The 27,102-nt window shown below is 45.8% G+C and overlaps 1 protein-coding gene across 8 annotated transcripts in view; it reads left to right on the forward strand.

The window, feature by feature from the left end:
- Positions 1–2,376: 2,376 nt before the first annotated feature.
- The window catches only part of AKAP8L (A-kinase anchoring protein 8 like), a 31,067-nt gene continuing 6,341 nt past the window's right edge, over positions 2,377–27,102 (forward strand). Inside the window, exons 1-13 of one of the 8 annotated variants that reach the window (XM_070462701.1) lie at positions 2,377–2,506; positions 7,506–7,580; positions 11,176–11,208; positions 11,483–11,723; positions 13,542–13,995; positions 14,087–14,183; positions 14,266–14,336; positions 14,705–14,768; positions 15,595–15,703; positions 17,160–17,301; positions 17,393–17,498; positions 17,812–17,865; positions 18,516–18,608. In XM_070462701.1, coding sequence (XP_070318802.1) covers positions 2,494–2,506; positions 7,506–7,580; positions 11,176–11,208; positions 11,483–11,723; positions 13,542–13,995; positions 14,087–14,183; positions 14,266–14,336; positions 14,705–14,768; positions 15,595–15,703; positions 17,160–17,301; positions 17,393–17,498; positions 17,812–17,865; positions 18,516–18,583 — 1,527 coding nt within the window. In that variant the 5' untranslated portion in view covers positions 2,377–2,493 and the 3' untranslated portion in view covers positions 18,584–18,608. Of the gene's footprint in view, positions 2,507–7,505; positions 7,581–11,175; positions 11,209–11,482; positions 11,724–13,541; positions 13,996–14,086; positions 14,184–14,265; positions 14,337–14,704; positions 14,769–15,594; positions 15,704–17,159; positions 17,302–17,392; positions 17,499–17,593; positions 17,644–17,691; positions 17,866–18,515; positions 18,609–27,102 lie in introns of those variants that run through there. The other 7 variants (XM_020873132.2, XM_070462706.1, XM_070462699.1 and 4 more) reach the window with 7 other exon arrangements.

Consider the following 27,102-nt stretch of genomic DNA (forward strand, 5'->3'; position numbering starts at 1 on the left):
AAGAGCTGCTGGCTCCTTTTTGTTGTTATTTATTTTCTCATTCTGCGAATGTTTATTGAACGTTTCTGAGATTTTAAGAGATTTTGTTGGCTGCTCCTTCTTGTTTATTGCATGTGATTTTTTAGTTTATTATTTTCACTTAACACAGCCAGGGGCTGGAAAGTCGGAATGACCTCCTGGGGCAGAGGCCTCTCCTACTCTAATCCCATTATCCTGGGCCCCCAACCATGCCCCTGACTGGGAAGGGGGGACTCACAAGCTGTGACAATACGTACACCCCACCCCCCAAGGGTGGTCTTGGCCTGCACACTTGGCTTTTCTGCTCCTATGACATCAGGACACAGATCTTGCCTGCCGGAGGAGGGTCTCTACTACTCATGTCTAACCAATGCTGTGGTTGGGCCTGTGTGAGACTTTGAAAGTTGGTAGAAACTCTCTTGGAATGAGATCTGACCCAGAGGCCTCGTTTAGCTTTTTATAGGTTTTTTTTTTTTTTTAAATGAATAGTTTTAAAAAGTGATGTAAGCTGAATGGATGTAAAGAAAAAGATCAAACTATACAAGAACTTAGAAAGTAGGAGGTCCTGTGCCACCCACAGTGATGCCATGATAAGGGCCAGTCCTTGAAAGGGTTGAATGCTGTTCTTGCCACAGAGGGATCTTTCCCTAAAACTTGTGGTCATGTTCTCATAAACAGTTCTACTACTTGTCTTAGAGGCAGAGCATTAGATACTAATGGAGTTGACATATGAGGGTAAAATATGGCTGTGGTACATGCCATGAAGGAAGCTATGGGATCCAGGAGAGGTGTCCTTAGTTTGGAGGGCAGGCAGGCATCTCTGAGGGTGACATTGAAATGAGCCCCACACTGGAGTGCACACTGGGCAGAACTTCATGTACTTCACATATGGAGCTTTTCAATGCATTGTGAACTTTGGCCCACGTGGCAGCCAAGTTTTGTCATGGAGAATTCTAAGCACAGAAAAGTGGAATAGTAAAATGAACTGTCACCTACTCATCAGCTGTAAACTCATGACCAGTCTTCAGCTACAGCCCCTCCATGTGCTCTCCTCCATCCGAATTAATGGTCATCAGACCAATTAATCTGTTAATGTTTCAGCATATTTCTCTGAAGGATACGGACTTTAAAAAGTGCCATTGAAATGAGAGATTAATATCAAAAAGTCAGTAGTGGCATACTTTAAAACAAACAAAAAAGTACAAGTCGCCCAGCTTGATGAATTGTCACAAACACATTAAGCACAATTTTCAGTGTCTGCAGCTCCCTCAAGTTGTCTCTCAGCAGCTATGAGATGACTCTTGACAGTGGACACATCCAAAGAGGCTGCTGAGGATACATTGCTGAAGCCTGGCTGGGCTTCTTACTGTAGGATCTCTGAAGTCCAGAACAAACTGAGAAGGGTTTAGAGCAGGTAGTTCCAGCTTTAACACTCAAGTGTCAAGGACCCTGTCAAGCTTCAGTTTTCTTTTTCTTTTTTTGCTTTTTTAAAAATTTATTTTTATTAGTTGGAGGCTATTTACTTTACAATATTGTAGTGGTTTTTGTCATACATTGACATGAATCAGCCATGGATTTACATGTATTCCCCATCCCGATCCCCCCTCTCACCTCCCTCTCCACCCGATCCCTCTGGGTCTTCCCAGTGCACCAGGCCAGAGCACTTGTCTCATGCATAGTTTTCTTATCTTTTTAAATGGGAGTTTTTAAAAAGAAAAACCAACTTCCTCACAGATACAATGGAGCATTTGAAATAATACGAATATATTTATTACATATAATGATATAAACATGCTGTATATCTGTTATCTTTATGTAACGGTGGATAACAAAATGTAACATTTCTTTAGGTCACCCGGCACCGGACTGAATTCTTCACATATGTTATTTTACATATTTGAAACTGTGCCCAGTATCTTGTTTGCCACTTAGCTGTAATTTTCATTTCAACATGGCTTTACTTTGTTCGCTTTGGAGCTGAAGGCCAGGGAAGTTAGGAGAGTGTAGATCGGCACAACACCCCCGCGGCAAAGCCGGGACTGGAGGAGAGACCTGCCCTGTAGACCCAGCTCCCTCTGGCGGGCCTCCAGGGCACAGGCCTTTCCCGCCGGGCCGCGCTTGGGCCTCAGGTCTTTCCGTAGTGAACAGCTCCGCCCCTTCGAACTCTGCGGGAGTCCACCTCCAGGCCGTCTCCTCTAAGCCAATCAGCATGGTTTCAAAATAACGGGAGGCGGGATTAGGGCGGGGCTCTCGTGAAATTGGCAGAACCCTCAGCCACGGGCCTAAGGAGGCTCCGAGATGGACAGCTAGGCTATCCAACAGGCGTGAAGCCTGGGTCCGGCGCGAGCCAATGCTGTCGAGAGGCGGGGCTTAGTTGTGGATAGAAGGGGCTCGGGGGATTGTCTACGCTAACGCGGCGGCGTCCCACGCGTGGAGTAGCTGCCAGGCTCTTCGGGTGCAGTTTTCGCTGCTGCCATGAGCTACACAGGTGGGCCCGGCAGGGTTGGTGAGGAGGGGGGTCGGGCTCCGGGTGCAGAGGGATAGGGATGTGCCGGAGCCGCGCCGGGCTCGTCCGTTTCTCCCCCGGGGCTTGGACACTGCCCTCTCTGCGGTCACAAAATGGCGCCGGGGGCCCGTCGCTTCAGTATCGTGCCCCTCACGCCTTGGCGTCTCAGTTCTCTGTGCTGGCCACCTTGAGTCCCGGCCCCCAACCGACCGAAGTTTTGGTTTCTGTCGCCTGTGTCGGTGGGCCTTGGTCTCGGCACCTGAGTTCTCGCCTCCGTTCCTGGCCCGGCCCCCTGGGCCCTCGTCGCCTCAGGTCGCCCTTTCTCAGGCCTCGGCCCTTCAGGTCCATCTGCGGACTCGGCTGCAGTCGCAATTGTCCCCCGCGCAGTTTCCCTGCAAATACCGCGGTTGGCCGCCCCACCCCCTTCGCCTTTATCTGCCCCAGGGTGGGAGAGGCGTCAGTCCCCCGCCGCGGGGTGTGTGTGTGTGTGTGTGTGTGTGTGTGTGAGTGAATAAATAAGTGAAGCGTTTGGGCCGAGTGGGGAACCTCGCGTCCTTAGGGACTGAGCCTTGTGAAGAATGGCTGGCTTCCGTGTTAACTCATTCCACAACTGTCAAATTCATCGTGGCGTCGGGGGTTGAATAGACACTGATATACTGACGGGAATTCCTCAAGTGTTTATAGAGGAGGGCAGACCATAATCGGGAAACGAATGTAGTATGTGTTGTGGAGTAGTCAGTACCCCGAGGACCTTGTTCTATTACGTGGGGTGGTTGGGGACCTCTGGAGAGCATTGAGCATTTGAGTAGAAACCTGAATGGAAAGTGGGAGTTAGGGATATCGGGTCAAGGGGACCGTCGATATAAAGACCTAGTGACAGGAGCTGCCTGGCCTGTTAAGTGATCAGCCCGAGGTGATCAGTGGGTCTTGAGCTAAGGGGAGGTAGGGGATGATGAGATTAGAGAGGGAGCCATAGGATATGCCTGGGTGATTACAAATCATCCCTGAATGAATTCAAAGGCTGGGCTGGGATTGCTTTCGGAATAACTGATGAGACTTCTCAGCCAAGAGCTTCCCTTGTTAATGGGGGTTTTTACAGGCTTGAGCTTGTGTGGTTGCTGGGTAAGCTGCATTCTACTTGGAATGTTTAGGACTGAGAGTGGAATCTGAGCCTCTGGGGCTGCTCCATAGGCTGTATGTTGGCCTTAGACGAGAAGATAGTGTTAGCCCTCCCTCCTCCAGGTCAGGAGCTTGGCAAGAACTCCAGTTTTTTTAAGCAACCATCCCTTAGCCCAGTGGTTCTCAACCACGGGCAAGTTTGCCCTCCAGGGGACATTGGCAAAGTTTGAAGCGTGGTATTTGGTTGTCACTTCTTGGGGTGGGGTGGGAGTTGCTACCTATGCATCTAGTGGGTAGAGGCCAGGAGTGCTGCTAAAACATGCTATAGTGCACAAGGTGGCCCCACCATAAAGAATTATCTGGCCTCAAACATCAGCAGTGCCAAGGTTGAGCAACCCTGCACTAGCCTTTGTGTACCTTTTCTGATTCACCAGGGAAGTCAGTCGGATTGATACTGACGTATCTGGAATTGAAAACTGATCCTTTTCACCAAATCTTATCAAGAACTGGAAGACAGTTCTGTGGTTTTAGGGACAGGACTGCTGAAGAAACTAGGGGATGACTGGTTGGGTGCTGTGGGGTAGCTTAATAATGATCCATTTAATTTTATAGACAAGGAAACTGATGTATAGAGGTTACAGATGGTCAAGTTTGAATTTCAGCTCCTTATCTTGTAGGCTATAATTCTGTGTTTGAGTTGGCAGTGAGGTAGCCAAGCTAATGAGGTTATGATTAATTTTCCCTTGATCTTAACCAACTGAAAACCACAGTCGCTTTATAATGTGTGACTTTGCCTTTTAAGAAGCAGACCACTAAAGTCAGAGGGACTTCCCTGGCAATCCAGTGGTTAAGATTCCACTGCAGGGGCACAGGTTCAGTTCCTGGTGGTGGAACTAAGACACCCCGTGTCAGGAGGTGCTGTCATAAATGAATGAATGAATGTCAGGCATTTTATGTCACATTTTAGACAACTCTCTTTGCCTTTAAGGAGAATTTCTGGAGGCCTTAAAGCAAATGTTACCATTATTAGTAAGGGTAGAAGGTGGTTTAAAATGTATCTTTTTGATAATTTATCTAATTTTTTAACCTAATTTTTTAGTGTATACTTGAGAAAGAAGGTTCTGTCTCTACCCTAAGGGGAGGAAGATAGGAGCAGTGGAAATATAGGATAAAAATCCAGAATCAGATCTTTAAACAAAAGTCTGAAATGCCACCAGTCTTTTTATAGGAACATTCATCATCTCATATATTTTCTCTGTGTTAGGAATGCACAGGTGGTTTACCTGGATGGCTCTGGCTTGGGATTTCTCATAAGATTACATTTTGGATGTTAGTTGGGACATTAATCATCTGAAGGCTGAACTTGGGCTGAAGATGACTCAAACTAATGTGCCTGACAGGTTGATGCTGGCTATTGATTTCTATATTATCTGGAGCTCTCCACAGGCCTACTAGAGTACTATATGCTGTCTTATAGTAAGAGTGAGTAATCTGAGAGAGAATGAGGTGGAAGCCTGAAGTTGCACTGGGTTATTTCTGTAATATCTTTTCGATTAAACTGCCTCCCTCTATTTGGGAAGAGACAACATGATGTCAGAAGGCAAGAATATTGGAGGCCATCTTGGAGGCTGATTTTCTCTGGATAGTAGAGGTTGGCGGCAACCTAACCTCTTTCCTATTGTCTTCCAGTTTTTGGTCACTTAATATTATTTCTTCAAAGAATCCCGTTCTAAAAAATGAAGGAAGAGAATAAAATTGAGAAGCTTTGTGTGTTTTTGCACAAAAAAAGATACCAGAGAGGCTGGCCAAGAGGGAGGGGCTGTGATACACAGTTATAAACCCATGGTCTGACCTTTATAGGACCAAAAATTTGCTTATTTTGTTTTTTTCGCTCAGAGCTTATTTTTTCATTCAGAACTAATCAAGCTGAAAAATCAAGCTGAACCAAGACAAGATCGATACTCAGCCAGATAAGAATTGGTTCACAATTGGAGCATAACTGGCTAAAAAAAGAAGGTCCTGCCCTGGGGGCAGTGTTGTGGCACAGAATATTAATGTAGAGGGGATGGAACTAGAGCTGAGTTTGCCTTTGAACTCTGAAGGTCTGATGGATTTTATCTTTCCTTTTTCTCAAGGAAGAATCAGGGCCTTCTCCCCTCAATGTACATAGATCTTTTGCTCTGTAGCTTTAATACTGTGTTCCAGTATGTATTCCTTTTAGCTTGTGGTAGGTTAGTTGCAGCTGCAGTACATTCAGACCACGTTACCTAAAGTCTGGAGTTGTTTTGCCAGTGGCACTATTGCTGAACAAACAGGTTTCCTAAAGCTACTTGAGCAAGCAGTGGAAAAGGCCAGTGTAAGGTGGTACTTACACTGGGAGCCTTCCCCACAGGTGAACCTTCTTTAGATTACTTTCAATGTTTCTTGTGTACAGTTATTATCAGGGTTACAATTTAGGCATCTCAGGAAGGTCCTGGGTCCCTGGAGGAAATCCATTCCAGTGTACCCTCTTTAATTAGGGAATGTATAAAATGTTGGATTTATATACTTCTGTCACCAGCTATCTCATTCCCCAGTGCCCAGTCTCAGTTCCCTCCTCTGGGAAGTAAAGTGTGGATCCACTGATCTTTATTTGAAACCCTTGGAGCTGGGTGTGTTTTGGAATTCTAGCTTAAAAGGACGTTCCACGACACCTGCAGTGGGGTCTGGGGCAGCACCTTGTAATTAAATGAAGAAAGATAAAGAATGTCCTCATGGGTCAGTTTTGCCTAAAATGCATGTTGACGCCACATTTGAGGAAAACACTTGGTTTTCAGACCTTTTTGGACTTTGGAATTGACAGTGTAAGGGATCTTGGCCCTGTCCCTTTTGTTGGCTGTGGTGAGGATGAAGCGAAATAATGCAGATGAACCTCTTAGCATCCTGCAGGAAAAACACTTGTTTAGTGTTGGCTGCTGTTGCTGTCATATTTGCTGCTGTGGTCTTAAGAAATGAACTGGAAAAAAAAGAAAAAAAGTGAACTAGAAAGAGTGTCAACAAATATTTGAATGCCTGCCCAGGGAAGGCACTTGGTGTATGCTTTTATTGTGAGCAAGCTACTGGAGGTGCTGGCTTTAATTTTTAGGTCATGAGTTGGCTCTTGATGGGAACGGGCAAATGTTGCCTCTTATGGTGTCTGTCATAATTTCAGTGCTAAGGGCAAGTCACTTAAAAAATATTTTACAGAAATATTTTAAAAGTGTAGATTAAAAGATAATCAACATTTGAGACCAGTAGTTTCTGGTAGAAGTTCAGATTTTCCTTACTTGGTACTAATTCATTAGAAGTTGAGAAATAGTATAAGATTTGAGAAGATAGGACATTATACGTATAATCTATAATACTTGTTCCATGTAAACATGCTAACCCCAAGTAGTTACATTTAAGAGATAATTGTAATACACTTTTTTTTTTAAATGGGAAAATGAAAAAAATATATAAGCTTTAGATTTGGGGGAATGGAATAGGTATTATTTACCTTAACGTTGTTCAGAATTAACCCCCTTTGTTTTTTGAGTTGGAGCTCACCTTTCAGTGCTTTGATATAAACGTTTTCTTCATTTACCTGAATAATTTGGGTACCCATTTATCAATACAGGATACTGGTTTGAAGGTTTAAAAATGTTTATCCAATCTTCTGACATAAGTTAAATATAGCCTGCCTTTCCTTTGGTTGGTATGTTCTGGAGGTGTTCATAAACCCAAAGTTTGGTGGCTTTCCAGTGAGGGGAGGGTCTGCCAGGCAGTCTTCACTGAAGGGTAGTCTTAGATCATTTTCATGTGGCTTGTTTGGAGAAATTAACCACACTGTACATATATTTAGGCTTTGTCCAGGGATCTGAAACCACTTTGCAGTCGACGTACTCAGACACAAGCGCCCAGCCCACCTGTGATTATGGTAAGTGTGGGCCCCTGGGAACTGGAGGGTGCGTGCTCTGCTTTCTAGTGGCAGAGCAATCCACTGGTTTATTAGTAGCCTTTAACATTGCTGTCACACTGTCTTTTCCAAATGCAAACTTGTGTGAAATGGTATGGTGGGCTCTTAGAATAGCTACAGAGGGGTTAGAATTGCCCTTTGGGGGCAATTATGGGAAAGGTGTCTGTTATTGAGCAAGCTGGAGTTCTTGGCTGTATATGATTGGTTCCTTTGACCCTTTGACAAACTGTTAGAAGTACTTGTGGCCTGTGACAAAGATGTAGGTTCCATAAATCCCCTCGAGAGAGGGTTTGGGGAGGAGAGTGGCCAAAGTCCAAAGGATTGGTGTGAGCAGAAACCGAGCCATTAACTTAACCCCAGGGTAGTGCATGAGATTCCAGTGTAGGAGAGGCTGCGTGTCTGAATCTTGATGGGTTTTAGAGACATAGTCAGGCCGGCAGGCTCCTCACACATAGGGTTGAGAGAAAGTTTCTCATTGATTTCTCAATTGTGGACAGAGACACTGAATCTCTAATTCAGAAGGACCCATGGATATTCTCTTGGTGTCTCTCAGCAACCGAGAACTGCCAGTGAAGCTGTTTCTCAGTGATTTGTGACCATGACCCTAGTTCTCTGTTATGAAGGAGCTTTCTTCAAAGGGTTTTGCCTTGGTTATTGAGATGGGTAATTGGTTTTACTGCCAAGGTCTAGGGAAAGACTGAGTCTACACAGTCACATTCTCTCAGGAGTCACAGATTAAGTGGAAATAAGTAAAATTCCCTGAAGGATTGTCAGATTGTCCTAGGGGAGAGGGAGACTTAAGAAAATGTTCTGAAAATGAGTAAGGAGGTATCAAATAGTTCATAAGGAAGAGAAACTTTGCATGGCTTCTCTGTCCTGCCCTCCCTACCTCAACCCTTTTCTTTAGACATAATCCCAAATTGCACATCTTTTTTGAACCATTTTCCCTCAGGTTTATATATTCTGGTCCAAAGCATTTTACAAGATGTGCCATTTGCAAATATTTTCTCCCAGGCTGGGGCTTATGTGTTTGTTCTCTTGATAGTGTCTTTTGAAGAACACAAATCCTTCATTTTTGGTGAAGTCCAGTTCATCAGTCTTTTATTCTTGTTTGTTTTAAAAATCTTGCAGCTGTGCTGTGTGGCATGTGGAATCTTAATTCTCTGACCAGGGATTGAACTTGAGTCTTAACCACTGGACTGCCAGGGAAATCCCAATCTTTTTTTTTTTTTTTTTTTTTATCATTTGCACCGACTCTTCCTTGCAGTGCAGGAGCTTCTCTAGTTGCAAGATGTTTCTCTTGTAGAACACAGGCTCTGGAGCGCAGGGACTCAGTAATTGCAGCACATGGGCCTCTCTACTTGTGACTTGAGCTTAGTTGCCTGACTAGAGTTTGAACCCATGTCCCCTGCTTTAGAAGGCAGATTCTCAACCACTGGATCACCAGGGAAGTCCTCCCAATTGTATCTGGGAAATTTATACTTAAACCAGGGTCACAAAGATTTTCTTTCAAGCACTTGATAGTCTTAGGTTTTACATTTATTTTGTGATCCATTTTGAGTAAATATTTCTACCAAGTATACAATATAGGTCAAGATTCTTCTTTACCTTTGTTGAAAATTAATTGAATGTATATGTGTGGGTCTGTATCTGGATTCTAATTCTGTTTCATTCATTTGCATGTCTTAAGTTTCCTCTACTACCTTACTGTCTTGATCACTATAGTCAGTCTTGAAATTTGTGAATATGAGTCCTCTAGGTTTATTCTTTTTCCAAAATTGACTTGGGTATTACTGTTTCTTTGCTTGTACCTATAAATTTTAGAATGAGTTTGTCAATTTCTGTAAAAATTCCTCCTGAGATTTAGGGTGGAATGGTCTTGAATCTATAGTTTGGGGGAATTGAAATCTTAACAGTATTAAGCCTTCCAGTATGCAAACACAGTATGTCACTTTATTTGTTTATGTCTGATTTTTTTTTTTTTTTTAGTGTTTTGTAGGTTTTGCACACAAATCTTGCACATATTTTGTTCCTTTCCTCGTGCCTCTCTGCTGTTCTGGCAAGTCCTCAGTAGTGGAAACCTGGAGTTGGGTAGGGATACCATATTCAGGACTCAGGCATAGCCCCGATGGGCTGCCTTTGTCTCCCAGTCCTGTCTCTTTTTGAATAGCCAGTGTCCAGTGTCCTGGTTGCAGACAGCCACGTGGCCAGACCCTTTTAGCTGCTGGAACTAAGTGTGCATTTTTCCTTGTGTGGCTGTGCCAGCCACTCTTCTTGCCTGTTTGAATGCCTCGTTCACCACTCACTCCTTGCATGATCTCCACCTGCTGTCCCTTGCTGCTCTCTTAATTACTTCGGGTCTGCTTTACCACACAGTGCTTTGGACCTGAGGAGTGCTTGGGACTGCTCGCCTCTGTTCTGTGTGCTCTGAGCATGGTAATCGTTGAATGAACAAATGAATGAGAAGCTCCTGCTTTGGTTTCCCCAGGTGTAGAGGATTTTTGCTTTGTGAGCTCTAGCATGTCCATGGTTCATTAGTTTCATCTCCAGGTCCTTGCTGGTTTCCAGTGTCTCCCTATTCGTTTGTGCGGTAGATCGAGGGGAAACCTGAGTATGGGATTTCAGCTTGCACCCACGCATGTTCACTCTGATTCATCTCAGTGTATGCACTCTTGCTTTCCTGTGGCTGGATTCTGTTGTTCATCACACTGCCGTCTCGCTGAGGTTTGGTTCTCTGTTCTGGGACAAGCATGACCTGTCTGTCTGCAGGGTAGACATTGTGGAATAGGAGATAACTCTGAGGTCCCACCAGAGACACTGGGAAAGTGGTCACCTGTTCTCATACACTTCCTTGGGAAAGAATTGTGTGTGCTCGACTCAGAGATTGCCCTTGCCTTTGCACTTGGTCAGTTTTCAATGGCTTTATGTTTTCGAAGGAAAGAATTTTTCTTATGTGCTATAATAAAATTCAAAGTACATTTAGTTTATAATCCAAATTGTATTTTCATCAGCTCTTCTCAAGGGTGGTGTCTTGTCTTTCCCTCTGCTTATGTGTTCCCGTGCAGCGCACTCACACAATTCAAGGGCTTGATGGTTCTCCATGTTAAGGCAGACATTTGAGGGACTAGGGTGGTCAGTTTCTCTGCTCCAGATGGCTTTGTCAGGTGATCTGATTGACAGGATTTTGGAGTGGATATGAGCTCTTTGCTGAGCTTCTTTTACAGCGTGGAATCAGTGTAAAGCACTGGAACTGCTTACCTCTTTCTCTCACTGGTGCTTCGCCAAGGGCCAGAGTAGTCTTCCAATTCTGACTTATTACGGAAACCGTATAGTGTTGAGGGGGCGGGTTCCTTAAATAGCAGATGGTCAGAGCCATGAAAGATGGGGCACAAGGGCACCATGTGGCCTGGGTCAGTCAGTTAGTGCTCTCAAGCTCAAGGCTTCCCAGTTAGGGGAGGTTCAGCCTCCGCTCAGGTTCTAGGAATCATTGTTTTTATGCTGGAATTAGACTCATCGTACTGTAAGCAATTATAATTGCCCTTTGACTTTTTTGTAGGATATGGAACTTGGAACTCTGGGACAAACAGAGGCAAGTATTATTCCTGTGATCACTCTTCTCTCCCTTGGGTTTGGACTGGTTGAGTCTTTTCTGCCACTGTGCAGCTTAAAGTTTCGGGATGGGGCTTGCCTTTGGGGGTTCGAGGTGCCCCGGGGCTGGCTGTTCCTTCCCAGAAGGCTGGGCCAATCCAGCCTTGGGTGGCTAAGATCCAGGCTTGTCTCTGTGACCAAAGGTGTCCTTGTCTCTGTGTCTGTCTCTCCTCGCCCCCTCCATCTTGTCTGTCTTTCTGTCTCCATCATTGCAGGCTACGAGAACTATGGTTATGGCTATGGCTATGGCCAGGATAACACCACCAACTATGGGTATGGTATGGCCACTTCAAACTCTTGGGAAATGCCTAACTCTGACACAAATGCAAACCCTAGTGCCATGGGTAGTGCCAGTGCTGATTCCGTTTTGTCCAGAATTAACCAACGCTTAGATATGGTGCCGCATTTGGAGACAGACATGATACAAGGAGGCGTGTACGGCTCAGGTGGAGAAAGGTGAGTGGGCACCAGCCTTGGGTGGAGGCTTTGCAGGGTCACCCACAGTCCCCCTGGCAGTCTCCCTTTTCTGAACTTCCTGTTATATTTGTCTGCTTTCTCCTTCTTTGCTGTGCTACTGGGACTTCCCAGAGACTGTGTAGGGTCTGTTTCACGTTCCTTCTCTGACTTGTGTCCCGTCCTCCCTCCATCCTCACCCATTGCCTGGTGGTGAGCCTCTTTTCCAGCTTGTAGAGGGCCGAGCAAGCCCACTCTGGGCTGGTTTCACTGTGACCTCTGAGTGGCTCTTCTCAGGGTCATTGTCAAATGACTCTTCCTTCTGGAGACAGCCATTTGAAGTCCTTGCAATACTTTGCACCCTGCACTCTGTCAGGGCAGGACCGTTTGGGTTGTGTATAAAGGATGGGGTGAGCCCTTGAGCTGAGCACCGCAAGCTGGGCCATCCCACATAAGGCACAGGAAAGATGGGGGCACGTCCTGGCCACCCTTTGGTGCCTTATAAATGTGTAGCTGTTGAGCCTCAGAAGTGCCCCTGTGGGGAGCTGTTGATGTCCTCATTTTGTAGATGAGAAAAGTGAAGTGCCCACAGGTTGTACCTCTTGCCCAGAGGCACGCAGGAGCTGGGCCTCCACTCAGATCTGCCTTCAGATTTGTCCTTGTCTGATCTGGTGCTGGCCCAGGAGTTTTGTGCCCTAGTGAGAGGTTTCAGTGAGAAGGGCACATGGATTTCTACCACGGGAATGGAGTGAAGTGGCCTAATGGCTTCAGTTGACAGATGGGAGAGAGCCGTGAGTAAGGAGGGGCCTGGCCAAACACTGATAGGGCCAAGTGAGGCTCCAGGAGTACAAGGGGGCAGAGGGTGCCAAGGAGATTTTTTCTTGCATGGGCTCTCTAGCAAGCAAAAAGTGTTGGGGGAGGCCCAGCACATCCCCTCTCCTTGTGCCTGGTAGCCATGGTGTTGGATCTGAGGCTGCCCGATGGTGGGCAGTTGTCGGGGGCCTGACACTGCTGCTGGTGCCAGCTGCCTGTGTACCGTCTCGCAGCAACCTAAAGATGGAAAGCAGGGTTCAGACACAGAGAGGCAATTGGGTCGCCCTGGCCTCCTCTTTCATGCTGCTGGTGCTTCTGAACTACCAAGCTTTGGCAAAGAGACCTGTGGGCTACAGCCGAGGTTAGAACAGCTGTCTCTGATTCCATGGTCAGAACGTCTGGCTTGCCTTCCCACTTGCTGTGTAGGCCTTGATGCCCTGTCCTGGGCTCCAGGGATGATACGAGCTCATAAGAGTTCTGTTCTTGTCATTGGGCAAGGTTGCAGTGTCTTTACCAGCAAACGTTCTGTATTCCTCTTTGTTTTCAATGGTGAGGGGGCTTGGGGGTTTCCTTTGGATGTTAGCAGCCCCGGTGGACAAAACACTGATGCGCTGGATTGCCCATGCGTTGCGGATGCTGGGGTGCATGGCTCTGCCCCTTGAGGAGCAGCCGTGGGCATTGTGACTGCTTAGACACACACATTTCCTGTGGGCCCGCTCTTCTCCTGAGACCTGCTCTACCCTAGCAGTCAGTCCTCTTAGGGTCTGAAAGCTGGTGCATGGTCATATGCAGGCTTGGGGACGTGAGCTGAGGGCACCTGCCAACTTCTAGAAGTCTGCCCCGAGAAGCCTTTTAAGTTGGCATTTCTGAATGTTGGTCCTCTGCGATGGGCTGGGGTAGTGCTGGAGTGGGTCTTCTGTCCCCGGAACGGGCAGGTTTGCTGGAAGGCAGGAGCAGAAGGGTGAGGGGACCCGAGGCCCCCTTGATGCTTGTCATCTGCCTCTGCAGGTATGATTCTTACGAGGCCTGTGACTCGAGGGCCGTCCTGAGCGAGCGTGACTTATACCGGTCGGGCTATGACTACGGAGAACTTGACCCTGATATGGAAATGGCCTATGAGGGCCAGTACGATGCCTACCGCGACCAGTTCCGCATGCGTGGCAGCGACAATTTTGGCCCACGGGCTCAGGGCTGGGCCCGGGACTCCCGGAGTGGCCGGCCAATGGCCTCGGGCTATGGGCGCATGTGGGAAGACCCCATGGGGGCCCGGGGCCAGTGCATGCCTGGTGCCTCCCGGCTGCCCTCCCTCTTCTCCCAGAACATCATCCCTGAGTACGGCATGTTCCAGGGCATGCGTGGCGGGGGCACCTTCCCAGGTGGCTCCCGTTTTGGCTTTGGGTTTGGCAATGGCATGAAGCAGATGAGGCGGACCTGGAAGACCTGGACCACGGCTGACTTCCGGGTGAGTGACAGGGGGCCCTCCTTGTCTGTGACTGAGAAAGTAAAGGGCCTGAAGCCGTTTACCCTGACCTGGCTCCTTCTTTCTGACCCAGACCAAGAAAAAGAAGAGAAAGCAATGTGGCAGTCCTGACGAGCCAGACAGCAAAGCCACCCGGACGGACTGCTCCGATAACAGTGATTCGGACAATGGTGAGCCTGGGTGCTGGGCCCATGACCCTTGCCCTCTGCCCCATGGGACTCCTGCGCTGAGCTTGCTCCTCTTACCTTTCAGACGAAGGCACAGAGGGGGAAGCTGCAGAGGGCCCTGAAGGCGCTGAGGCTGTGGAGAAGGGCTCCAGAGCAGTAAGTGGCCCCAGCCCTGCACCCTCTCTGTGGGTGAGGCCTGTGAACAGTGGGTTGCTTGAGTCCCTGTGCCACAGAGCAGGCCTCTCAGAAGAACCACAGGCCAGCCTGAGTTATCTCCGCATGCAGACGTGATTAGCACAAGGAAGTGGAGGTCTGGTAGAGAGCACAGGCTGTTGGCAGGCAACCTAACCAGAGGCTGGATTTCCTTTTCAGAAAATGGCCGAGTGAGCCCTCTGTGCGAGGCCTGTTGGGAGGACATGAGGCGCCTGGCTCTATGCCTGGCCTGGTACAGGGCCTTGTCACTTAACAGCTGTTAGGAGCAACTGTACAGCCTTTAACATTGACTGTCTGAAATTGTGTCCTAGGAAGGAGAAGACGAAGAGGGAAAAGAGGAGGGGAAGGAAGATGGCAAAGAGGATGCAGAGAAGGGTGAGTCTTCTGAGTGGCCTGGGTACTGGGGTGGCTTTTCCAGATGCTTGTGGTGGGAGGGGTCCAGCCGAGGGCAGGGTTTTGGCAGAAATATGTCCAACTTGGATCGTCCCTGTGTGGCTGACTATGTGCTGATAGGGAGTAACCTCTCTTCCTCTACCTGGTTCCCACTCTGGCCCTGATCTCAGACAGTACACTGGTTTTGCCTTCAGGTGGGGGGAGCAAGCAAAAGTGTGGGGGAACCCCAGGCACAGCCCCTGCCCTCAGGCCCTTCGTAACGTGCAGTTCCGAGTCCTCAGTGGCTGGTGTCCAAGCTGGGACCCTTGGTGCAGTTTTTACGGCTCTGGTTTGCATGTCCTTTCCCTTAGCACCTCTACAGCCCCTGTTGGGTGTCCGTGTCTCCCTATTCGAGTGATGAGCGTCAGCAGGTACCTAACCTAAATCCAGCCTCAGCCTACTGTTGCCGCGGTACCCAGTGTGGGTGGGCAGGGCCATGTGAGCTTTGGGGCCTTTACCCTTGGGGGCTGCACTCAGGCCCCACCTGAGGCCTTCCTGCATTCTGCCACCTGGGTCCTCTGAACTTTTGCCAGTATCCCCACTGAGACAGCCTCTCTTTACCTTCCAGCTTCCCTGTGGCTCACTCTGCAGAGTGTGGATGTCCTGGAACGTGGTGGGGTCAACTCCCCACCCATCCCAGGGCTCCCAGCCCTACTCGCAGCCAGAGGCCTTGCTCGAGCAGCTGCTTTCAGAATGGACCCCCTGGAGTAGACAGTGGATATCCAGCCAGAGGCCACAGACTGGTAACCATGCCCTTCTGTTCCCATAGGGGTCCTGAGCGCCCAGGATGAGAGTGGCCAGGCCAAACGCAAGTTGCAGGCAGGCAAAAAGAGCCTGGACAAGCAGAAAAAGCGGCAGCGAGACCGCATGGTGGAAAGGTAACCAGCTTCCCTCCACCCCTTTGCCTCTGCCTCGCTCTGGGGCTGCCTCCAGAAGAGCAGGGCCATAGCTCTGCTGCCTCACTGCCCTCTGGCCTCCCTTGGGAGCCACCACCTGCTCGGCCGTGCATGGACCCTGCTTTCCGCCAGGCCTAGCTCCCAAGGCCTGATTCGTCCCCTGCCCCTGTGCGGCCGCCTGGCGACCGCTAGTGACTTTGGCCTGAGATCTGACACTGCTCAGCACCGTTGCCCAGAAGCTCCGGCACTAGGTCACTCGGCACATGAGCCCCGAGGTGCACTGGGGGCCTGATGCCCCTGCGGGAGGGGGCCAGCTCGGCAGAGACTCAAGGTCCAAGGCGCCTGCGCCACCCCAGCTAGCTGCCAAGAGGCCGTCACTGTGCTCAGGAGAGACGGCAGCACCTGTGGGCTGTGGCAGCCTCGGGCCTGCCCTCTGCCCGGCCCGCCGGCCCTCTCAGGCCGGGCCTGTCTGCGGCTGAGCCCTTCACGCCCCTTGGTCGGGTCTGTCTGCCCTCAGGGCTCCCGCACTGGCGCTTGCCTCCTCCTCCTCCGCCTCAGACTCTTGCTCTTGCTGGACCTTCCTCAGCCTCGCCGGCGCCCGGCCCCTGGGCTCTCCAGACAAAGCTGACCCCGTGGCCCAGATAAGGACGTCCGGCAGAGGTAGGGACCTGCCCCGAGGCCTCGGTGGCGGCTGGCCTCTTCCGCCCCTTGCCACGGCGGCCTGCTCCGGCCCAGGCCCCAGACCCCGGGCTTCTGCTGTGGACACGCGGCCCAGACAGAGCACCTCGCTCAGGTGACTCCAGGCTGCCCTCTGGCAGGCCAGGCGGGCGCCCTCCTTCCAGCTCAGACTGGTCTCTTCTCAGAAGAGGAAGATGAGGCAGAAGGTGCCCAGGCCTGCTTGCCTCCCATCCCTCCCGACACTACCCCCAAGCATTCTGAGCAGAGGATGGGCTGGGTCTTTGAGTCCCTCAGCCCCCACAAGGAAGATGCAGCACCTTTTCGGGCCCTGCCTCAGGACTGTGTACTCCACTCTGCACCTCAGGGCCACCTGGCTCATGCCAGGGCATCCTTCCTTCTGCTCCCCAGCTGGGCCAAGTGCACAGGCTCCGGCCCAGCCTTGGTAGAGAGGCCCTCCAGCAACCTTCCAGCGACTCCTTGCCTGTTGCAGCAGCAGCTGCTGCCTCAGGCTTCAGCCTCCTGCCTGTGGGAAGGAAGAGCTCCTGCCCTGTCCCCTACTTTGCAGTAACTGCAGCCTGCAGATGTTCTGTCCCTTTGCACTCCCAACCCCACTGGTCCTAGCCTGTCCCCCTGCTGGGACCACACCTCAGAGGCCCATGAGCAAGGCCTGTTTCAGGGCTCGCGGCTGGGTTGGGTGAGGCAGCAGCACTCTTCTCCGGAACCCTCTTGGTCTCAGCTCTGCGTTTCCCTCCTGTGGCAGGATCCAGTTTGTGTGTTCTCTCTGCAAATACCGAACCTTTTACGAGGATGAGATGGCTAGCCACCTTGACAGCAAGTTTCACAAGGAACACTTTAAGTACGTAGGCACCAAGCTCCCCAAGCAGACGGCTGACTTTCTGCAGGTAAGCCTTGGAGTGGTTGGACAGCTGCTGTTACCCTGCAGACATAGAGTGGCCCACACAAAGCTTGGTATCTCCTTGGTGTATCCGGCAGGAATATGTCGCCAACAAGACGAAGAAGACAGAGGAGCTCAGGAAAACCGTGGAGGACCTTGATGGTCTGATCCAGCAGATCTACAGAGACCAAGATCTGACACAAGGTGAGGAGGTTCCATTCCAGCACTACCAGGCAGGACCTCAGCCTTCCCTCCTCTGGTTCTCAGAGTAGGGTCACAACACCCCTCTGTTCCCCCAGGGAGGGTCAGTGAGAACAGCCTCAGGCCCACGTGGAAATGGCAGGGCGAGGTGAGGAGCTGGTCTGGCATTTTCCCCCAACTCCTGGGTCTTTCTTAGGTGTCTGGGACCAGTGGCGACTCCCTCCTTCTCCCCTCTACAGAAATTGCCATGGAACATTTTGTGAAGAAGGTAGAGGCAGCCCACTGTGCAGCCTGTGACCTTTTCATTCCCATGCAGTTTGGGATCATTCAGAAGCACCTCAAGACCATGGATCACAACCGGAACCGCAGGGTGAGTGGCCACCAGTGCCCTCCCACCATCCTGTGGGCTGACTGACCCCTGCCTGCCCATGAGGAGCTGCCAGGGGCAGGAATATAGACACGTTTTCAGCCCAGAGCAGTCAGCCACGCTACAGAGGGATGGGACACGGCGACTCTGCCTGGGAGGTGGTGGCATCAGAGCCAGACCTTAAGAAGTAGCAGGCTGTGGGAAATGGGGGCCTGTGTATGCATAAGGGCCAATGGCCAGGTTAGGTTCAGACTGCAAACAGGGAGAAGTATGTGGTGCAAGTGTTCCTGGCGGAGGGGGTGGACACAGGCTCACCAGGGCTGGGCTGAGGGGCCTGGGCATGCCCCTGCAGGCAGCAGGGTTTTTACGTGGGGGACTGGTGGGGTTAGAGTTGGCATTGGACTAGAGACTTTGGGCACCTGTTGTGGGAAGGAGGTGGGGGGATCAGTGAAGGGCCTTGGGAGATGATGGAAGAGCAGCTTGAGAAAGTGAACAGGAGTTCTGCATGAGGGAGTGATGAAAGTCTGGGTTATTACAGATTTCTGACTTGTTTAACTGGTGGACAGGGGTGCTGCTAAGACGAGGAGGGTGGGGTAGCATATGGTACAAGGAAAGGAGCCAGTCTGGCAAGAAAATTCTGTCTTGTGTTCCAGTGAATTCCCAAGGCCTAACACAGAAGCCAGAGTGGGTTTTTTTTTTGGTTGAATGGGTGACATCCTGAATTAGAGCTGACTTTTAGAGATCAGGTGAGCAGGGTGGGGCTTTGTAGTAGGGGGAGAGCTGGGAGGCCCAGGGCCAGGTCTGGGCTAGAAAGAGAGGCCTGGCTGCCGTCATCCTGGACGATGCTGACAGAGCTTCTGAACAGATGTAGCAGCCAAGGGGAGTGTAAGAAATCATTTCTCAGCCTTTTTCCAGGCCCATCAAATTCATCTCTGGTCTTTCTCAGTGCAGTGATTCTCAACAGTGGGGTGGGCTTAGAGATCTGGCTGGGATGGTTGAGGAGATTCAGGATTGGCATATACCGTTGACAGATTTGGAAAGATAGAGAAAATGTCCATTGGCTTTGGCAACAGAGAAGCTGTAGGGATCTTGCCAAGGTGAGACTTTTGGGTTGGTAGCTGATAAGGGTTAAAAGAGAACAGAGAGCAGACTGTAGAGAATGGACAGTGCATGGTATTAAAACTTGGAAGATTTAGGTGAAATGAGTGATAGCAAAATATAAACTGATTCCAAAGCAAGTTGCAAAAAAAAAAAAAAAAAAAAAAAAGCTGTAACAACCAGCGGCCATAGAGGGGATTGGAAGGGTGATAAAAGATACTTTGAAGACATCAGAAGTAGTTGGTTATAGAGAGTTCAAATATAAATACTATATTCTGTAAAATGCTGGATTTAGAAGTGAATACAAAGCTTCTAGTTACTATTAATTTTGTTAACAGTTTTATTGATGCTCAATTCCCATGCCATATAATTCATCTTTGTAAGGTATACAAGTCAGTAGTTTTTAATATATTCACAGTTGTGTAGCTGTCAGCACAATTATAGAACATCTTTATCACCTCAAAAAGAAACCCATACATTATAACTGTCACTCTGTAACCGCCGTAACTCCCCCAGCCTTAGGCAATCACTAATTTACTGTCTGTCTCCATGTATTTCTAGGCATTTCATATAAATGCAGTCACCATAGTATGTGGTCTTTCATGATTGGCTTCTTCTGTTCAGCATGTGTTCAAGGTTCATCCATATTGTAGCATGTATCAGAACTTCATCCTTTTGTGTGGCCTAAAAATATTCTCTTGTATGGATATATACCACATTTAGTTTATTCATGCTTTAGAATTCGGATAGTTTCCACCTCTTGGCTATTATGGATAATTCTGTTATGACTCAAGTTTTTGTATGGACATGTGTATGGTTTTTTTAGACAGGAGTGGAATGTCTGAGTCAAATAGTAACAGTTTAACTTCTTGAGGAACTGCCAGCTTATCTTCCAAAGTGGCTGTGCCATTTTATATCCTCAGCAATAATGTGTGAGCTCTGATTTATTCATATGTTACCAATACTTCACCAATACTTGTTATTATCTGACTTTTTGATTCCAGCTGTTCAGTCATTCAGGTGTGCAATGAGTGGTATCTGTTGTATTTTTCATTTGCATTTCCCTGATAACTGACTAATGATGTCGAGCATTTTATCATGGACTTGTTGGCCATTTGTCTATCTTCTTGGAAGAAATGTCTGTTCAGATACTTTATTTTTTAATTGTGTGGTATTTATGAGTTAAGGTTCTTTATATATTCTTGATACAAGTCCTTAATCAGACATATGATTTGCAAATATTTTCTCCCATCCCGTCGGTTTTTTCACCTTGATGTGTCTTTGCAGCGCAAAAGTTTAATTTTGATGAAGTTCAGTTTATCTAAATTTTTTTCTTTTTTTCCTTGTGCTTGGGGTATCATATCTAAGAATCCATTGTGAAATAAAAGGTCACAAAGATTTATCCCTTTGTCTTCTTATAATAAGGGTTTTACAGTTTTAGCTCCTACAGTTTGGTTTTTAATGCATTTGAGTTAATTTTTGTATGTGGTATAAGGTAAGGTTCAACTTCATTCTATTCCATGTGATTTTTCAGTTGTTCCAATATCATTTGTAGAAGAAAGTATTCTTTCTTTGTTGAATGGTCATGGCTCTCTCACCAAAAGTCGGTTGACTATAGCTCCATGTATTTATTTCTGGACTCTTTATTCTGTTGTTCTCTGTGTTTATCCTTATGCCATTACCACACTGTAGCTTTATAGTAAGGTTTAGAATCAGAAACGAACACCTATAACTTCTCCTTTTTTTTTTTTCAAGATTGTTTTGGCTATTCTGTGTTCCTTGAGATTCCACAGATTTTAGGACCAACATGTCAGTTTCTACAAAGAAGCCAGCTGGTGTCCTAATGGGGCTATATTCAATTTCTCTATCAGTTTGGAAGGTATTCCTGTCTCGGCAATATTAAGTCTTCCAGTCCATGAAAGTGGGATGTCTTTGCATTTATTCAGAATCTTTAATTTCTTTCAACAATATTTTACAGTTTTCAGTGTATAAGTTTTTTACTTTTGGGGATTATTAGTTTATTCCCAAGTACTTTATTCTTTTGATACTAATATAAATGGAATTGTGTTCTTTAATTCCATTTCTGAGCTGTTCTTTTTACCTGTTTCAAAATAAAATTGATTTTTGTTTGTTGATAACTGTATCCTGTAACCTCACTGAAGTTGTTTATTGATTTTAATTATGGATTTTTTTAGCATTTTCTGTATATCAGTTGTCTGCAGATAGAGATAAATAGTTTAACTACTTCCTCGCCAATATGGATGCTGTTTAATTTTTTTTTTCTTGTTTAATTGCACTGGCTAGAACATCCAACACAATCTTGAAGAGAAGTATCTTCTTGTTCCTTATCTTGTCTCTTGGGGAGGAAGCATCAGTCTTTGACCATTAAGCATGCTGTTTGGCTGTGGATTTTCCATAGGTGCTCTTTATCTGGTTGTTGAAGTCCCTTCTATTCATATCTTGTTGAGTGTTTTTATTCTGGAAGAGTATTGGGTTTTATCAGATGCTTTTTCTGAATTTATTGAGATGATTGTGTGGTTTTTGTTTTTTATTTATTGATGCAGTATATTTCATTGACTTGAGGGTGTTAAGCCACCCTTGGCATTATTGGGAAAAATCCTGCTTGGTCATGGGGTATAATTCTTTTTATATGTTGTTGAATTGGCTTGGCTAATATTTTTTGAGAATTTTTGTATCTGTACTCATGAGATATTGGTCTGTATGTTTTTTTGTGATATTTTTGGGTTTGGTATCAAGGTAATACTGGCCTCAAAAAATGAGTTGAGAAGTTTTCCTTCCTGTTGTTTGGAAGTTTGTGAAGAATTGGTATTAAATTGGTAGAATTTGCTCTGAAGCCATCTGGATCTGGGCTGTTCTTTGTGAGTAGCTTTTTTTTTTTCATTACTAATTCAGTTTCTTTACTTGTTACTGGTCTATTTAGATTTTTTCTTTTTTTTTTTTTTCACTTTATCTCTTTGCACTTATGATCTTAGTTCCCTGTCCTGAAATTGAACCTGGGCCCCAGTAGTGAAGGTGCCAAGTCCTAACTACTAGACTGTCAGGGAATTCCCTCTATTTCTTTCTGAGTCAGTTTTAGTAATGTCTTTCTGGAAATCTGTGCATTTAATCTAATACTCAATTTATCAGCATGCATTTATTCCTAGTGTTCCATTATAATCCTTTTTATTTCTGTATTGTCAGTAGTCCCCTTCTTTCATTTCTGATTGCTTTGAATCTTTTTTTCTTGATCAGTCTTGCTGAGGTTTAATTTTGTTGATATTTAAAGAACAAACTTACAGTTTTGTTGATTTCTTTTTCTTTTTTGCTCTTTTTTTTTCTTCTGTTCTCTGCTTCATTTATTTCTGTTCCAATCTTCTGCTTGCTTTAGGTTTTTCTCTATTCTAGTGTAGCCATTTATAACTAAGTTTTCCGCTGAGTACTGCTCTCACTGCATCCCATAAGTTTTGGTATGTCTTGTCCTCACTTTCACTCATCTCAAATTATTTTCTAATTTCCCTCTGCCTTCTTTTTCTTAGACCCATTGGTTATTCAGCAATGTGTCATTTAATTTTAATATATTTCTGAGTTTCCAGAATTTCTCTCTGTTACTGATTTCTAATTTTCTTCAGTGCAGTCAGACAGTATACATTCTATTCAATGCAGCTTGGCTTATGGCCTAGTAGTGTACAATCTCTGCTACCCTTTGTGCATTTTAGAAGAGTGGATATTCTGTTACTGTTGCGAAGTGTTCTTTAGAAATCTATTATGCCTGTTTGGTTTTATAGTGTTCAAGCCTTTTATTTCCTTATTGATCTTCTGCCAAGTTGTTGTTCGCATTATTGACAGTGGGATATTAAAATCAGCTATTGTTGAATTATTGTCAGGTGCATCTATACTTAAATATCCCCCGATAGAGAGACCCTTTTATCATTATAAAATGCCCCTTTATATCTTAGTAACATTTTTTACAGTCTGTTTGTCTGGTATTAGTATAGTCAGTTCATTTTCTTACGGTTGATGTTTGTATATCTTTTCTCATTCTTTTCCTTTCTATTTGTATCTTTGAATCTATTGGATCTGAAGTTTGTCTCCTATGGATAGCGTATAATTTGATCTTGTTTTTCTATCCAGTTTGACCATCTTTGCCTTTTGACTGGATTGTTTAATCCATTTACATTTTATGTTACTATTTTTTTCAAATATTTATTTATTTGACTGCTTAGTTGCAGCATGCGGGATTTTAGCTGCAGCATGTGCAAACTGCTTCCTTGACCAGGGAGTGAACCCGGACCTCTTGCATTGGGAGTGTGGAGTCTTAGCCACTGGACCACCAGGGAAGTCCCTAATATTATTACTGATATTAGATTTACATTGTTTATTATTGCTGCTTTACTGCCTTACTGCTTTCTTTGTATTCAGCATTTCTTTGTTATAATATTTAATCTTCTTCAATGGCTTTTTTGCACTGCAAAAATTCGGGGATCTTATTAGTGGTTTCTCTAGACGTTACTTTATATATATTAACTTCAAAAATTTCCTTTAGATACAGTCATTTCAGTGAGATTAAGTTACTGCTGTGAACCTCTCTCTGCATAGGTTTTTGTTATACAAAGTAGTACATCTATATGTGTTACAAACCCAATAATATAATACAATGTAATTATTATTTTATATAATTTGTCTTTTAAGGATGCCAACAAAAGAAAGGAGAGCAGTTACATATTTCTAGCTTTTGTTAAACTAGACTTCTTATTGCTCATTTCTGGTTCTCTTTGAATTCTTCTGTGGATTCAAGTTACCATCTGTGGTCATTTCCTTATTAGCCCAATATTTTACTCTCCTGACTTTCTTTGTGCTGTTACTGGCAAATATATTACATTTCTCTGTGTTACTACAGGTTAAATAATACAATTATTTATATAGGTTTAAGAGCTATATATATTTTTAATATTTAAATATGTATTGTTTTATACAACTCCTTTTTAAATTAGTTGAGAGGACAGGAAAAGATAGTGCATTTATAGTGTTTCTTTATAATTATATGATTACCTTTATTGTTCTTTCTTATGGATTTGCACAATCTGGGATCACTTCTTTTCAGCTTGAAGGACCTCCTTAGGTATTTCTTTAAAGGTCTGCCAGCAGCAAACTCAGTTGTTGTTTGTTGTGGACTGTTATTATTTCAGTTTCACTTTTGAAAGATAGCTTTCCTGGGCACAGGATTTTTGGTTGACAGTTTCTTTGAGCATTTTAAGTATGTTATCCCACTGCCTTCTGGCCTCATTTCTGGTAAGACGTCAGCTTTTAACATTACTGGGGTTCCATTTTAAGTAATGATTAATTTTTCTTTTGCTGCTGTCAAGATTTTTCCGTTGTCTTTTGCTCTCAGCATTTTTATTATAATGTGTCTTTTTGTGGATCTTTTTTGTTTATTTGGAGTTTGTTAGCTTCTTGGATTGGAGAAGGCAGTGGCACCCCACTCCAGTACTCTTGCCTGGAAAATCCCATGGACGAAGGAGCCTGCTAGGCTGCAGTCCATGGGGTCCCTATGAGTCGGACACGACTGAGTGACTTGACTTTGACTTTTCACTTTCTTCACACGTTGGAGAAGGAAATGGTAACCCACTCCAGTGTTCTTGCCTGGAGAATCCCAGGGACAGAGGAGCCTGGTGGGCTGCTGTCTGTGGGGTTGCACAGTGTCGGACACGACTGAAGTGACAACAGCAACAGCTTCTTGGATGTGTGGTTTCATGAGATTTACGCAGTTTATAGCCATTATTCAGACTTTTTTTTCTGCTCCTTTTGTCTTTTTCTGGTAATTTCATTATGGATGTGATGGGTCACCTAATGGTGTCAAGGGTTGTTTGAGACTATTCATTTTTCTTCATTCTTTCTTCTGTTCTCCAGATTGTGTGATCTCTGCCAACCTACAGATTTTGCTTATTCTGCCATTTCAGATCTACTATTAAACTCCTTCATTGAATTTTTCATTTCAGTTCATTGTATTTTTCAGCTCTAGAATTTATATATTTGATTTCTGTCCCTTTATTGATGTTCCCTATTTGATGGGACAGTGTCATCTTGTACTTCAAGCATGTTTCCTTTTAGTTCTTTAAATGGATTTATAATGGCTGCTTAGAAGTCTTTAAGTTTGACATCTGGCCACTGGGCACAGGCAGTTTCTGTTGTTTGCCTGCCTTTTTTCCTGAATGTCAGTTTCCTTTGCACATCTCATAATTTTTTGTTGGAAACTAGTCAGTTTAGATAATGTGGCAGCTTTTTGTACTAGACCTCCTTTGCTGTGGGTCTTGTTATTTTGTGTGTTTGAGTGAACAGTCAAAATATTTTAGTGAAATCTCTTTAATTCCCACAGCGCAGAGCCTGTTACTGCACCTCAGAAGAGGAAGTCACAGGCCAGGCACACAGCCATGTGACCTATGGTGGTGGCAGCTTTGATGGTGGTTTTGGTGGTAGTCTTAATAGGACTCCGTTTTTTTTCTTTTCCGTTCTTTTCTCCCGTTCTTTTTCCTGGGCTACACTCTATAAGTTCATCTCCATAAGTTGTTGGCTGATAGCTCTGTTGTTTTCAACAATGCTTAAAGGCATTGAATTGTTCTAATCCAACTGAATTAACCTAATACAATTAAATTGCTTTAATCCAATTAAATTGGATTTCCATTGTTTGAGATTTATCCTGAACCCTAGGGAGGCTCCTCCTACCTGTTTTACTGGTCCTCTTTGAAGACAGCAGTGGTTTAGTTTGTATTGCTCATCAAATCCATGCTTAGTCATGCCCGATTGTTTGTGACTCTATGGACTGTAGCCCACCAAGCTTCTCTGTACATGGAATTTTCCAGGCAAAAATACTGGAGCGGTTGCCATTTCCTCCTCCAGGGGATTTCCCCCACCCAGGGATGAGAACCCTGTCTTCTGCATCTTCAGGTAGATTCTTTACCACTATGCCACCTGGGAAGTATATCTACTTTCCTTTTAATTGCTTTTCTCCACACCCTCCATTGTTTTGAGATAGCCCTTAGTTTTGAACTCCCCACATTCTTAAAAAAGGAGTTTCTTTGGGAAGAGATTTGAGAGCTCATTGTTTGAAGGTCTGCCTTTCCCTCAAAACTCCTGAGTCCAGGCTTCAGAGCTGGGAGTGGCAACAAGACTGTCTGACTATGCTGCTTTAGAAGAGAAGGGTTTGGGGCTTCCCTGGTGGTGCAAAGACTCAGCACTCCCAGTGCAGGGAGCTCAGGTTCAAACTCTCGTGGGGAATTAGATGCCACATGCCTCAACTAAAGATCCTGCGTGCTGCAAATAAGACCTAGTGTAGCCAAATAAATACATTAAAAAAAAAAAAAAGGAGAGAAGCAGTGTGGAGGCAGCTGTAGCCTCTGGTCAATTTGGTTTGGTGTGCCTCTCTAGGCATGGGACCTCTGCCTTATGAACAAGCCAGGGTTAGAGCAATGCATGGTGTTAAACTTCATTCCATGAGTGGGGATCGATAGAAGGGAGCCCCCACCTCTCAGCTGAATTTGCCCAGAACTTGGCAGCAGGCAGTTAAGGGGCACGGTGAGAAATGTTTACAATCCTGTTTCTGGGAATATACACCCCTCAATGGTGATAGCAGAGTACAGAGGGAGGCCTTTTTTTTATTATTGTTGTTGTTTTTAATTTATATATTGGCTGCACTGGGTCTTCGTTGAGGTATAGGGCCTCTTCGTTGAGGTATAGGGCCTCTTCATTGCTGGTCACGGGCTTTATATAGTTGGGACGAGCAGAGCCTGTTCTCTTAGTTGAGGTGCGTGGGCTTCTCATTGCACAGGCTTCTCTTGTGAATCACAGGCTCTAGGGCGCATGCTCTTACTTTCCCTGTGGCATTTGGGATTTTAGTTCCCAGACCAGGGATCAAATCCATGTCTCCTGCCTTGGCAGGTGAATTAACCACTGGACCACCAGGGAATTCCTTTAGGAAGTCTTTATAATCTTAATTCCAAAAATCTGGTAAGGATAATAATGATAAGAAACTATAGATTAGTTTATTGAAGGATAAAAGTGCTAAATAAAATTGTGTTGTCAAGGATGTGAAGCAAATGAAACTTTTATCCATTGATGTGTTGGTTGGTGGTTTAGTTGCTTAGTCAT

The sequence above is a fragment of the Odocoileus virginianus genome, chromosome 3 (assembly GCF_023699985.2).
Source record: "Odocoileus virginianus isolate 20LAN1187 ecotype Illinois chromosome 3, Ovbor_1.2, whole genome shotgun sequence".
Taxonomy (NCBI): Eukaryota; Metazoa; Chordata; class Mammalia; order Artiodactyla; family Cervidae; genus Odocoileus; species Odocoileus virginianus.